Source organism: Phacochoerus africanus, chromosome 8, assembly GCF_016906955.1.
Source record: "Phacochoerus africanus isolate WHEZ1 chromosome 8, ROS_Pafr_v1, whole genome shotgun sequence".
In the NCBI taxonomy this organism is placed as follows: domain Eukaryota; kingdom Metazoa; phylum Chordata; class Mammalia; order Artiodactyla; family Suidae; genus Phacochoerus; species Phacochoerus africanus.
The window spans coordinates 17,516,723-17,531,248 of record NC_062551.1 but is presented as its reverse complement, the minus strand read 5'-3'; the positions used below and the strand labels follow the sequence as shown (position 1 = coordinate 17,531,248).

At 53.2% G+C, this 14,526-nt stretch overlaps 1 protein-coding gene across 2 annotated transcripts; it reads left to right on the top strand.

Moving 5' to 3' along the window:
* Positions 1-124: 124 nt before the first annotated feature.
* VPS4A (vacuolar protein sorting 4 homolog A) lies at positions 125-12,398 on the top strand. Of its 2 annotated transcripts, none has more exons than XM_047790683.1 (11): positions 125-296; positions 4,571-4,682; positions 4,782-4,929; positions 6,739-6,797; positions 6,894-7,013; positions 7,676-7,832; positions 8,170-8,318; positions 8,667-8,748; positions 8,969-9,188; positions 10,426-10,566; positions 11,550-12,398. In XM_047790683.1, exons 1-11 carry the CDS (start codon positions 276-278, stop codon positions 11,649-11,651), a joined length of 1,311 nt encoding a protein of 436 aa, XP_047646639.1. In that variant the 5' UTR covers positions 125-275; the 3' UTR covers positions 11,652-12,398. The 2 variants fall into 2 exon arrangements, with proteins under 2 accessions (XP_047646639.1, XP_047646638.1); XM_047790682.1 differs by having other exon boundaries at positions 6,736-6,797.
* The last annotated feature ends 2,128 nt before the right edge of the window (positions 12,399-14,526 follow it).

Below are 14,526 nucleotides of genomic sequence, written 5' to 3'. Positions count from 1 at the left end.
CACGGCAACCCCGCCCCGGCCCCCAAGAGGCCATGGGGAGCGGAGCCTGCAGTGCCGGCGTGGCCGCCGGGGGGCAGCCGCGCGGCTCGGGCCCGACCGCTCTGGGCTGCGCTCCTCGCTCACCCACGGACTCGGCCCCGGCTGCGAGAAGCCACCCTACCCGCGCCCAGCGCCGACCCGCCGCGCTCCCCGCGCCGGAGCAGCCCCTCGGCTCCCGGGGCCTGACCGAGGCCCCAAGCAGCGCCGCGAGGTGTGGGGCGAGCCCAGGAGATGAAATGACAACGCCAACCCTCCAGGTACCTCGGCGCGGCCCGTCTTGGCCCGGCCCGGCTTGCGGAGGCCGAAGGAGGGCGGCGGGGCCTGTGGGCGGGCGGGCGGCCTCTTCAGAGCCCGGGCCTCGCGGCCCCCGCCCCATCGCCCTCTCGTCGCCTCCGCGCGTTTCTGTTTTCACGCGCTCGGAGCTAAGGGTAGCCTCCTGTTCAGAAAGCCCGGCCCCGAGGCCGCTATTTGTGGCCGGAGTCCCGGGACCGCCGTGGGGTTGAGCCTCATCCGGCTTCACGGGCTGGGGAAGCTCGGGCCTGGGGTCGGGCTGCCGGCTGTCCCTCCTCGTCGTCCTGCCTCCCTTCGAACAAGCCCTGGCTCCTTCCCATTTCCTCTTCTCGCCCAAAGACCCCTCATTCATTCTCTGGATCGGGAAGGGTGGTGCTGGGCTGGCGCCACCTGGATGCACGACTGACCCATCCTCCAGGTGCTGCCGGCCCTTACTGGGCTGGGAAACGTAAAACTTGTTTGTGCCTCGAACCTGAGTTTGGATCTCGGGTCTGCCACTTACTAGCATGTGACCTTGGGCTAGTTGGCTGATTTTGAAGTCTCGGGTGTCCTCTCAGTAAAATGGGTTAATACTCTCTAGGGTTCCTGTGATAGTGGCTCTAGATAGAGGACTTCGGTAAAGCATTCTTAACACAGTGTCGTCTACATCGCAAGCGGTCAGTAAGTGATGACAGACAGTGCTTGGGGGGTTGGGCAGGACGTCATGGGGGAAGAGGCATTTGGCCAGGCAGTCACAGAATGGGGGGCTGGGAATGCCTGCAGGTACCTGGAGGTGCAGGAGGAATGGTTACTGCAGTGGAGGAAAGAGGGGAACAGAGAGGCATGGAATTCTGGGGTACTAGGCCAGGATTTGCTGAAGTCCAAAGCCAGACCCCACCACCCACCAGCAGAAGCTCTCATTTGTTATCACAAGGGTCCACCATCATCGCCTGCAGATCCCACCTGCCTAGACACTCCGTATATGGCTTGTAAGCTAAGAATGTTTTCCTTTTTTAAAAATTTAAAAAAACAAACAAGCAGCCTTAGGAGTTCTCATTGTGGTTCACCGGGTTAAGAACCCGACATAGTGTCCGTGAGGATGCGAGTTTGATCCCTGGCCTCACTCAGTGGATTAAGGATCCAGTGTTGACGCAAGTTGTGGCGTAGGTTGCAGATGTGGCATGGATCTGGTGTTGCCATGGCTGTGGCTTAGGTCAGCAGCTGCAGCTCCAATTTGATCCCTGGCCTGGGAACTTCCATATGCTGTACATGCGGCCATAAAAAGAAAAAAATAAAAACCCCCCAGATTTATTAAGATGAAAGTCACATGCCATACAGTTCATCCATTTAAAGTGTACAATTCAGGGAGTTCCCATCGTGGTGCAATGGTTAACGACTCCGACTAGGAACCATGAGGTTGCGGGTTCGATCCCTGGCCTTGCTCAGTGGGTTAACGATCCGGCATTGCCGTGAGCTGTGGTGTAGGTTGCAGACGCCGCTCGGATCCGGCGTTGCTGTGGCTGTGGTGTAAGCCTGCAGCTGTAGCTCCGATTCGACCCCTAGCTTGGAAACTTCCATGTGCTGTGGGTGCAGCCCTAAAAAGACCAAAAAAAAAAAAAAAAAAGTGTACAATTCAGGGAGTCTCTATTGTGACTCAGTTGGTTACAAACTCAACTAATATCCATGAGGATTTGGGTTCAATCCCTGGCCTTGCTCAGTGGGTTAAGGATCCAGTGTAGCTGTGAGCTGTGGTATGGGTTGAAGATGCAGCTCAGATCCTCTGTTGCTGTGGCATAGACCGACAGCCGCAGCTACAATTTGACCCCAAGCCTGGGAACTTCCACATGCTGTAGAAGCGGCCCTAAAAAAAGCAAAAAATAAAGTTAAAAAATTAAGTATACAATTGAGTGCTTTTACTATGTTCATAGTTGTGCAACCGTCACCACAATCACTTTTAGAACACTTTCATCACCCCCCCAAAAAAACCCTTCAGCAGTCACCCCCCAGTCCCTCTATCCCTCCCAACCCTAGGAAAACCACTAATGTACTTTTCTGTCCCTATGCATTTGCCTATTCTGGCATTTCATATAAATGGAATCATAAAATACATGGTTCTGTGTGACTGGCTTCTTTCGCTTAACATAATGTCGTAGGTTTCTGCATTTTTTTTTGTCTTTTGTCTTTTTTGTTGTTGTTGTTGTTGTTGCTATTTCTTGGGCCGCTCCCGCGGCATATGGAGGTTCCCAGGCTAGGGGTCGAATCGGAGCTGTAGCCACTGGCATACGCCAGAGCCACAGCAACGGGGGATCCGAGCCGCATCTGCGACGTACACCACAGCTCACGGCAACGCCGGATCGTTAACCCACTGAGCAAGGGCAGGGACCGAACCCGCAACCTCAAGGTTCCTAGTCGGATTCGTTAACCACTGCGCCACGACGGGAACTCCGGTTTCTGCATTTTTAAGTGTCTTAAAAAGGGTATTTCATGGTGTGTAAAAATCATGAAATTCAAATTTCAGTGTCTATAAATAAAGTTTTATTGGAACACATCCCTACTCATTCATGTACGTATTGTTTTTGGCTACTCTGGGGCTACAGAGGCAGAGTTGAGAAGTGATTATATGGCAGGAAAGGCTTAAATACTTACATTCTGGTTCTTTACAGAAAGTTTGCCATTTCCTTTGTTAGCACATCTTTGTTACCCTTTTGGTTTATTCTCAGCCTTTGCCAGATCTGTTACTTGGGCAGTCAGTTTTTTTTTGCCACCCTTTGCTCCTGTTACGCAAAACTGTTTGCCTCCAAGTTGGCAGCTGAGGCCTTTTGTTTGTGGAAATCTGTGGTTGCCAGAAAATTTGAATGTACTCTTAGGTGCATTAACTAGTAGGGTGTCTAGAAGGAGGAAGGGGACAGGCCTCCTCTGCCACGTGGTGGGGGGCAGAGCATACCTAGAGGAGTGTTCTGAAGCCCCCTTTCAAAAGGACACACCCAGGAAAACGTGTAGAGTGGAAAAGCCAAGGGAACCGGGAGGGCCTTGTGGAGGAGAGTGTTCAGGTGAAGCTTGTGCTTAAGCTGATCATCTGGGAAAGTTCAGGCTTTGTAGCCATTCTCTGTTGGTCATTGGGGTGGAGCTAAAGCCTGAATAGAGTAGCTACCTATCACCTTTCCTCACCTCTTCAACCTGGCGAGTTCATTTAACATCACTCTAGCCTGACCTACCCCAGGCTGTTTGTTCTGTAGAGCTCCGTGTGTCTTTCTGAGACTTAATACTTCCAGATGAGAAAAGGCCACACAAATGCCCGGGTCCTGCCAAGAGCTGGTCAGGAGGCTTATTGTTCGTTGCCGACAGAACTGTGTGGATACCGGGGGATCTGCCTGCCTGGTGTCTAGTGCTGTATCAGCTTGAGGAGGATAATTCTGGTCATGCTTCCCGGGTTGGTGAAGCCGTGATTTCTAAAACTGGTTATGTAGGTGTGGGGCAGCTGCCTGAAAGATCCAGCCTGCTTTAAGTTCAGTCCAGAGCACAGGGCTACAGGATTTATGAGGTTCACAGAGATATGCAGAGTGCTTAGGAGGTTCCAGAGGATTGGTCCCCTCCAGTGGCCGCACGTTTATGCTTCTGGAGTAAGCATGCACTTTTCTTCCTGGAGCTACCGGTGTACTGAACCACGGGTCCAAGCATCCCTTCTCTAAGTATCAGCTTGAGGGAACTGTCTTCTCTTTTCAGCCTAGAGAAACAAGTTGGACCAGTGGCAAGAAGGAGAGATCTGTTTAAGTTCATCTCATAAAACTCTCGGACCGAAGAAGGACTTTGCTGGCTGGCTTGCTGGCTCTTCTCTGGCCTTCGAGGTCAGGGGTGGTTTCTAGCCTCCGTACAGAACAGCATGGCAGTCAATTGGTTCTGGTGTTTCCCGTGTTTCAGGCCCAGTCCAGGTCTATTTCTCTTTCCTCTGAAACCATGAAATAGAAAGTGAATTCTCCCTTCAAGCCTTAAGTCTGAGATGTTTGACGAGGCTTCCACTTGACTGAGAAAGAGGTTGGTTTTCACTACATGAGTGTATTGCAAAGAGGGATGGCTCTCTTTTACAGGTTCCTTTTAAGGCCTTTCTAGTTGATGTTGGAAAAGTAGCCAACATAATGGTCTGTGACTGACAAATCCCCAGGCAGGCCTGGCAGTATCTCTTACAGTGTTTTCCTGCTCTCTGGAACCCAAGAAATTGCTGGATCTCTTGGTAAGCACTGGACTCTATGTTTTGCCTTTCCAGAAAGCCATTGATTTGGTGACAAAAGCCACAGAAGAGGATAAAGCCAAGAATTACGAGGAGGCGCTCCGGCTCTACCAGCATGCCGTGGAGTATTTCTTACACGCTATCAAATGTGAGTCTCATGGGGGGTCCTCCCCGGCTGCAGAGCCCCTGCAAGAGGAGGGCGGGCCCTCAGGGGCTCACGGGCCCTTACCTAGTTCCCCTTTTGCAGATGAGGCACACAACGACAAGGCCAAGGAGAGCATTCGAGCCAAGTGCATGCAGTACCTAGACCGGGCAGAGAAGCTGAAGGATTATTTACGAAACAAAGAGAAGCATGGCAAGAAGCCAGTCAAAGAGAATCAGAGTGAGAGCAAGGGGTGAGTACGGAGGAGTGGAGGGCCCCATCGGGACCAGAGCCCCGATGGGCAGCTGTCTCTTTCCTGTGTAGCTGTCATCTTGGTACCGATGCTGTCATAGACGTCCACAGCATCTTCCTTTGGGGGACTTCTCATGATAATGATGATGCGTGTAGCTGCTTTCATCAAGCGCTTCCCAGGCTGCTCCGTGTACACTCTCTCATTGGATCTGTGTGGAAACACTCTGGGCAAGGTGGGGAGCCAGCCTTGGACTCTGCGGCCAGACTCTCAGAGTCTAACCCGGCTCCACCACTTCCCAGCCATGTGACCTTGGACAAGTGCCATGACCCTCATCTGTAGGAGGAGGAAGGTAATGAGACTTCCCTCCTGGTGTTGCTCTAAGGAACAAGTGAGATGATGCGGGTAGAGCCCTGAGAAGAGAGCTTGGCGCGCAGCAACTGCTGTCATTGCAGTTATCATCTTCATCTGACACGTGGGGCAACAGACTCGGAAAGGTTCAGGGATGGCCAAGGTCACACACAGCTGGTACTTGACGGCGTCTGGACCCACACCTGGGGCTCTGTTTCTTTTTTTCCTTTTTTTTTTTTTTAAACATCCTGGGAAATATCTTTATTTATTTATTTATTGTCTTTTTGCCATTTCTAGGGCCGCTCCCACAGCATATGGAGGTTCCCAGGCTAGGGGTCGAAGCGGAGCTGTAGCCCACCGGCCTACACCAGAACCACAGCAACGCGGGATCCGAGCCGCTTCTGCAACCTACACCACAGCTCACGGCAACGCCGGATCGTTAACCCACTGAGCAAGGCCAGGGATCGAACCCGCAACCTCATGGTTCCTAATCGAATTCGTTAACCACTGCGCCACGACGGGAACTCCCTCCTTTTCGTTTTTTAGGACCCTACCCATGGCATATCGAAGTTCCCAGGCTAGGGGTCGAATCGGAGCTACAGCTGCCAGCCTCCACCACAGCCACACCAGCGCAGGATCCAAGCTGCGTCTGCAACCTACACCACAGCTCACGGCAACCCTGGATCACAGCCGGGGATCGAACCCACAACCTCATGGTTCCTAGTCGGATCCGCCGCGCCACAATGGGAACTCCCCTGAGGCTCTGTTTCTAATTCCAAAGCCAGTGTTCCCTCCACAGCCTGTCACCTCATATCTGTAGTTTGAATACAAATGCCTCTGGGGTCCTGGGGTCCAGGGGAGGGTGCCCAGCAGGAGGGTGGTGCAGAAGGAGAGAGAAGGTGGTGTGTCAGCTCTCTCCCCAGGGGTGGGAGGCTCTGCACCTGGGTAGAGAGGACATGCCTGTGTTTTGATTCCCCAGAGCGGGAGACACAGTGGGGAAGGGAAGGGGCAGGCCTCTGCAGGCGGGCAGGGGAGTTAAGGAAGGCACGTTGCTCGGGTCGGATAGGGATTGGCCTGGAGGCGCAGCCGCTGCTGTCCTGGTTTGAATCCCTGCAAAAGGCCAGTAACAGCTCCAAGTGCTTGCCTGCTGCTCTTGAAGTCCAGCCAAAGCACAGGGCCCTCACCAGCCCTCTAGGGAGGAGAAGGCCTCTCTTCTTACTCCCTTCCTGAGGAAGTGAAGCAGGTGATGAGAGCACCTCCTGGAGAATCCAGAGCGAGTGCTGTGATGCGTGGCCTGGCATCCTCCAGGTGCCTGTGCGTGGCTCTCAGCACTGCTGAGCAGGGAAAGTGTCTCTTTAGCACCGTGCGGGCAGCCAGAGCCTGGCCTCACTCTGCTCTGAGAGCCTCCTTGCCAGCTGCCTCTTGCTCCAGCCTCTCATCTTCTGTCTCCTTTCCCAGCAGTGATAGTGACAGCGAAGGGGATAATCCAGAGAAAAAGAAATTGCAAGAACAGCTGATGGGTAAGAGGCTTGAGGCCTGTGGCAGGGGGAGGGGGACATGGCAAGGACCCCTGGTGGGTCGAGCTCTGAGGTGAAGGCTCTGTTTCCATCTTGCAGGTGCTGTCGTGGTGGAGAAGCCCAACATTCGGTGGAATGATGTGGCCGGGCTGGAGGGTGCCAAAGAGGCCCTCAAAGAAGCTGTCATCTTGCCAATTAAATTTCCACATTTGTTCACAGGTAAGCATTGAGCCACTTTTTTTATTATTTTTTTTTAATTTTTTAGGGCCCCACCCGAGGCATATGGAAGTTCCCAGGCTAGGGGTCAAATCAGAGCTGTAGCTGCTGGCCTGCGCCACAGCTCACGGCAATGCCTGATCCTTAACCCACTGAGCGAGGCCAGGGATCAAATCTGGGCCCTCATGGATATTAGTCTGGTTTGTTACCACTGAGCCAGAATGGGAACTTCATGTTGAGCCACTTAAGGTCCAGATGTAAAAAATAAAAATATCAGGCTCTTGAGGGCTCCCTATTCTGAAGGTGTCCATGTGGCAGGTGGCGGCTTGGCTCCCTTTGTCTTTAGCAGGAGAGGGCCCAGGGCCCGCTCGTCGTGGTCGTCAGCTCTCCAGCTGCTCTCCAGTGTCAGAAACCCTTTTGTGATTAGAGCTTTGACTTGACTGTTCCATTGGTAGGCAGGGTCAGGAGCCAGTGCCAGGCAGTGTCACTTTGCCAGCAGGTCATAAGGGTCACAAGCCAGGGCTGGGACCAAGCTCTGGGCAGGTAATTTAGTTGCCTCGTAGAACCTTTCTAACCCTGTTTCCTGTAACTGAGGCCCCTCTGCTGCTTTCTGTTCCCTTTCCACCGCCAGGAGGAAGCTCACTTTGGTTCACTCTTTCTCGTAGGCAAGCGGACCCCTTGGCGGGGGATACTGCTCTTTGGACCCCCCGGCACAGGGAAATCCTACCTGGCCAAAGCAGTGGCAACGGAGGCCAACAACTCCACCTTCTTCTCTGTGTCCTCCTCAGACTTGATGTCTAAGTGGCTGGGGGAGAGTGAGAAGTAAGTCAGACCATGGCAGCTGCTCATGGTCCAGCTTCCCTGCCCTTGGGGTTCCCTCTCGGAGGAGCCACTGTGGACGGCAGGGAGAAGTAGCCAGGAGAGGGGTATCTTGCTAACTGGTCGGGTGGGACGCTGTCCTGACAAAGCCAGCGGAAACTGGAAGGCAACTTGGGAGCCCTGAGTCCTCATGAAGGGAAGGGGGAGGTGCTCACAGCAACTGGGTGTCCGGCGAGTGTCCTCTGCTGGGACCTGGTGTAGTTGATTTACTCCCCACGCCAGCTCCCCTGTGCAGTATGTGCAGGCGTCCAGAGCCCAACCCCGCGTCTTGCCCGCACAGGCTGGTCAAGAACCTGTTTGAGCTGGCCAGGCAGCACAAGCCCTCCATCATCTTCATCGACGAGGTGGATTCACTCTGCGGATCCCGCAACGAGAATGAGAGCGAGGCTGCCCGAAGGATCAAAACAGAGTTCCTGGTCCAGATGCAGGGTGTGTGCCAGTCCCCCGTCCCCTCCCTGGTTCCCGTCCCACCGGAAGCTGGCTCAGGGCTTCGTGATTTAGCTCTGGCTGGATCTGACTATCCTTAGGGTGGAGGGAAATTCTTAGCGGCTTCTCCTCAAGGCGAGCTCACTGTGGCCTTGGTTGGCCACCTTCCTGCCCCTTTCGAGGCAGGCAGGGCTGGGGGGCTCTATCACCCCAGCAAAGCTAGCCAGGGCCCTGCCAGTGGTGACATGGAGACGGCTGCAGTTCAGGACAGAAAGCCCCTGAGGCCCTTCCCGCAGGTTCCTACTGATCCTTGCAGATGTTAAGCCAGCATCTGTTTCCCTTTCTCCACAGGGGTGGGGAATAACAATGACGGGACTCTGGTGCTTGGTGCCACAAACATCCCGTGGGTGTTGGATTCAGCCATTAGAAGGAGGTGAGTCTTCCCTGGGAGTAGCTAGGAGCTGAGGTCTGTCTCTGGCCACAGTCAGCCTGCTGTTGGCAGTGGCGGGTACAGCCTGACCCTGTTTCTCTGGAGGCTTCTCTGTGTCTGCAGAGCCCTTGGTGAAGCCAGCCACGGGAGGCGCCCCCACGCCTCTTCATTGAGACCATCTTGCCATCCACTCTCAAGTCCTGCCGTGTGCTTGGCTCTCTAGGTTTGAAAAGCGAATCTATATCCCGTTGCCGGAGGAGGCTGCCCGCGCCCAGATGTTCCGGTTGCATCTGGGAAGTACTCCCCACAACCTCACAGAGGCCAACATCCACGAACTGGCCCGGAAGACAGAGGGCTACTCGGGCGCGGACATCAGCATCATTGTTCGGGACTCGCTCATGCAGCCCGTGAGGAAAGTGCAGTCAGCAACTCACTTCAAAAAGGTGAGCGGCCAGCAAGAAGTTGCTTAGTGTTGCAGGAAAGGGGATATCGGCTTTTTGTGCCAGCTCCCTGGCTGCATGGGTGACACATCTTGGGCCTCCTGAGGAGCCAAGGGTAAGTGCACGGTGGGCCTCTGGCTACTGGGGCTGAGGTTGCACCTGCTCCTCAGCCCTGCAGTTCTTGCTTGAGGGCGACATCTCAGATTGTGTGATGCTAGAGGACAGGGCACCATGAATGGAACCTCTGCCACCCCTGCAGTCAGCACTGTGGTGGGACCTTCTCCAGATCTGAGAAGTGATGGGTGCAAAATCACACACCATGAGGAGGAACTCCATTCACACAGCAGGTTCTGTCAGGTGTTGCCAAGGGTCCTACTGTGTGCCTGGCGCTGCTCTGGGTGCTGGGAAGACACTTGTGACCACAGCAGACAAAAATCCCTGTGCGTTAGGAGCCTCATTTCTAGCGGGGAAGACAGACAAACAAAGACTTGTTTCTTAGAGGGCAGTGGGGGAAGACAGAGTAGGGGAGGGAGGTCTGATGTTTCTGAGGTTCCCAGCAGGGGTGGGACTTGGCACTCTTTTTTTGAATTGTTGCTAGTGGAGTAAATTGCTGTCAGTTGGAAATTTTTTTTTTTTTTCCTTTTTAGGGCAGCATCTATGGCATATGGAGGTTCCCAGGCCAGGGGTCATCGGAGCTACAGCTCCCGGCCTACACCACAGCCGCAGCAACGCGGGACCTGAGCCACGTCCGTGATCTACGCCACAGCTCATGGCAACGCCAGATCCTTAACCCACTGAGCAAGGCCAGGGATCAAACCCGCAACCTCATGGTTCCCAGTTGGATTTGTTTCCACTGTGCCATGACTGGAACTCCTAGAAAAACTTTTTTTTTTTTTTAAACATTTTCAATGACACACATTTGTGGTGAGTCTTGATGAAACTGAGGAGGATGAGGAAGATATATAGGAATTTGAGCCACAGATTGCGATTCTGGAGAACAGTGGTTGAAATAGTATGCTGATCATGAACGTATGAAATCATACTTGGAGCCGCAATGACTACCCAGTCCGAGAGCTTGAAGGAGCCCATCCCTCGGATCAAACTGATGATGTGGAAACCTAGGCATTCGTTCACACCATGCCAGCACCTTCCCAGGACCTAGAAGTCTGAAGCATCCTGCCTCTTCCCCAAGTGCTGAGGGACAGCCTCTCCAGCCAGTCAAACTCCTGTTTCCTTTCAGGTCTGTGGCCCTTCCCGCACCAACCCCAGCATTATGATCGATGACCTCCTGACCCCATGCTCCCCAGGGGACCCAGAGGCCATGGAGATGACTTGGATGGATGTCCCCGGTGACAAACTCTTAGAGCCTGTGGTTTGCATGGTAAGTGACAAAGGGGAGAGGACCACACAGAGCCAGGAGGTTGGGGGCTTGAGTCTAAGAATAAAAATGTTTCTCCCCTTCTATGTCCTGAGCTGTTGTGGCTCCTCCTAAACAGAATGGCTTCTGGGGCTCTGGGTAGCTGGGGCTCCTGCCATTAGACTCGATGGGGACCCAGGAAGGAGGCCGTAGCGTTGTTTTCTTCAACAGGAAGAGGAAAGGCCAGGTGATGACTGCTCCATTGCATGGGTTTGGCTTCTTTTGTATACACAAGGAACCAGTAAATGCCTGGTCAGCACAATTTGATTTGGTGCAGTTGCATAGGCAGCCTCTCACCTGACTAGTCTTTTTTTTTTTTTTTTTTTTTTTTTTGGTCTTTTTAGGACCACACTTATGGCATATGGAGGTTCCCAGACTGAGGGTCGAATTGGAGCCGCAGCTGCCGGCCTACATCACAGCCACAGCAACACTGGATCTGAGACGCGTCTGTAACCTGCACCACAGCTCACAGCAGCGCTGGATCCTTAACTCCCTGACTGAGGTCAGAGATCAAACCCGAGTCCTCATGGATGCTAGTCAGGTTCGTTAACTGCTGAGCCATGGCGGGAACTCCTTGCCTGAGTAGTCTTGACCTCACCTTATCCTGGTCTTGGTGGTGATCTTGTCTGTCCTCTGAGGCAGGTGTCTGCCATTGCGCCCAGTGTGGTGCGCGTGCAGTTAGAAGGAGCTCATGCGAGTTACGAAATGATGGGGACTTAGATTCTCTCACCCGGAAGTAGGCCGTCTATAAATGGCCTGAGCTGCCTCAGGAGAGAAGAGCATCCCTGCCCCCAGAGGCATTCTCGAAGACGCCGGGCACTGGGAGTCGGCACCTGGGGGCGGGGGTGACGTTGGAGGCAGCCTCCCCCGCTGGTGTGCACGGGGCTGGGGCAGGCAGAGGCCCTGGAGCCCAGCCCCCCCTCACCTGCAAGCACTTGTCTTTGCAGTCGGACATGCTCCGGTCTTTGGCTACCACTCGGCCCACAGTGAATGCAGATGACCTCCTGAAAGTGAAGAAATTCTCAGAGGACTTTGGACAGGAGAGTTAAAAGCTTCTTCACTTGCGTGATAGTGAAGGTGGGAGGTTGATGGGGGTAAATCTATGGTACTCTCCACGTCATTGGCCAGACAGGGCTCCGGGGCTTGTCCTACAGTCACTGCAGCGTCCCCTCTGCTGTCTGGCCACCAGACAGGGAGCAGGAAGGAAGAGCCTCCCCGGCTAGAGATGCAGAAGCACGTTCAGCACCCAGTGGAATACGGGCTCTTCCTGCTTCCTCCTCCTCCTCCTCTTCTGGATGCTCACCACCTCCTGGTCCTGCCCCTCCATGGTTTTTTTTTTAAACCATTCTTTGTTCCCCTAAATTAATGCTGCTTGGATTTTCGTCTTGTTGATAAATAAAAACTCCCTGAAGCGACAGGGAGAGGGAGCAGCCCCCGCTGTGGGGTTGGTACAGCAGACCTTCAGAACAGCTGGCCAGCGCCCCGCCGCCCATCCTTCCAGACCCCAGTCTTTCTCCTTGTGAACAGAATGGCTGATGCCCTGGGTCCGCAGCCCAGGCTCTGCCGGGAAAGGCCAAGAGTAACGCTAAGCCATGCGCTCCCTCTGAGCCCCATGTCCTCCCTGCAGGAGGAGAGGACAGGTTTTGTGAGCACAAAGCTGTGTAGATCAGAAAGAGTGAGGGCAGTCGGGCGGCTTTCACCGCCTCCTTCCCTCTGAATGTGAGAACACTGAACCCAGCCACTGCCCCCGGGTCCCTGTCCTGGAAATGGGCTAATAAATCCGTTCCCCTTCTTGAGCCATTTGAGTGATCTCATCTTTGACCCTTTCTGGGGCCCTTTGAAGGCCACACTTGCTTCCAGAAAGACCCTCTGGTTTCTACTCTTCTGTGGAGTAGTAGGTAAGTAGAAATACCACCAGCTGCTGCAGTTCCCCGGCCTGTTCTGCACGCAAGTTCATGAGGGCTTTCTCCCGCCAAGGCCTCAGAAGTATGGCGGGGGGTGTTTAAAGGACCTGGGCAAACGGGGAGGCCTGTGGGCCAGACATGGCCTGTGGTTGTACTTGGTTTGATCTGCTGCCAGCATTTAAAAATCAGGAGGTGACGTAAAAATTTAGATCAGTTGCAGATGAGCAGCGGCTGTCCACTTCATAAAGGGACTGTGCTCTCCAGCTCACCCATCCCCATTCAGATGGACGCATTTGCATTGCTTGTCCAGCTCCCTTGGGTATTTGATTTGTGACAATCTTGGTGAGCTCCTTAAGGTCCCAGAGCTGGTACTCCTGGGAAGTGCAGCCTGAGGGGCAGCAGCAGCAGTAGGTAGGGGCTGTCACACGTTCTCCACAAGCCTCTGAATACACAGAAAAGGCCTAGTATCCAGTTGCTTTAGCTCTCTTCCCTCCTGAAGAACCTGGTAGTATTCCTCTATATCTTCAGTCAGAAAGGCCCAGATCTGATTATGGTGGCCACCTCTTGATCATGTTAGCTTTGCACGGTGGTGTTTGATTTGGGGAGGAGGCTGCTGAATTTGAGCGAACTTTCGATTGGTTCTTTGAAGGCTCACACTCAGTGTTCCTCTCCAATGCTGGTCAGCCCGTCTTTTTATCTGGAGCATCAGCAGGCCTGACCTGCAGATGACAATGTGGCTGGGATCTTTGTCATGCACTTGAGTTCCCACATTAATGGTCTTGATTAGTTATGTCCCTTCAGCCACCAATCACTATTAGTGCCTCCTGCCTGTACTGCTTTAACGTAGTTGTGTTTTGTTTTGTTTTGAATTCTACCTCCAGTTACCTTTACTTGAATTACAACGTCCTTGCCTTTTTTTCAGCCTGCTTCCTCATTTCCACTGCTTCAACAGCTAGGCAAGTCACAGGGGTTAGCAGAAACCATAGGGCTGCTGTGATTCATCCTCAGCTCTAGTCACAGCTTTCAGAGCTGCCCTGTTTCTCTATCCACCACCAGTGACAGGGAGAATGTCCTGTTCACTACTGAGGGTGACATGGTGACCTCATCATCTGTACTAAATATGACTGATAGGTGCAGAAGAATTTCCTTCCCTAAATGCTTAATGTGAAATCCACTTCTTCCCTATTCGGGAATGCTGTTCTAAACCTTCTGCCTGCTTTGGCTTTCACTGTGTAAGCTGCCTTCTAAAACTTAGTAGCTCAGGATGCTGGTTTGTGTGTGTGGTTTCACAGCTGCCCAAGGTGGGGGAGATTTTCTTTGTTGGGAATGCAAGGATTTGTCTTTGGGTTGTAGTGTCTTCGGCTAGTTAATTAAATCCTTCCTTGTATGTGGATTTGGTTACAACAGTAAATCTCATGTTGGCAGCAGCAGACAGTCCCAAGCTTTCTGAGGGCCACTCTGAGCAGTCACTTACTCTGGGGCCTTAAGTCAGGAAGCTTCAGGCAGATACTACTGATACACATTACGCGGGCAGTACTGAGGACCAGCACCCTCACAGTGCTGTGCCAACGCCTCAGAAGGTGTTGGTGCCACCCTGCAGGAGCTTCTGAGCATCGCCCAAGGGAAAGGGGGCTCACTGAATTCTAACCTCCCTAAGGATCCAGTATAAATGAGAACCCAGTCTAGATTCCCTGCTGGCCAAGTCTACCGTCCCCTCAGGCGGCACTGGGCCCTGCTCTCTGAAGTATGAGGCACAGAGAACCACTTGACTTTTGCCTGGCCTCCCAGGCCTGAGATTTGGCTGTTTAGAGAAAGCCATGGTGAGAGGGGGGTCTCACCTGGGGTCGTTTAATTAACTACTGTTTAAGACACGTTTTCTCTAAACAAGTTGCTAGACTTTTTACTCCATGGGTATTTTTTAACATTATATTTGATTTTATTATTTACTTTTTTTTGGCTACGCCTATGGCAAGCAGAAGTTTCCAAGCTAAGGATTGGGCCACTGCAGTGGTAACCCCAG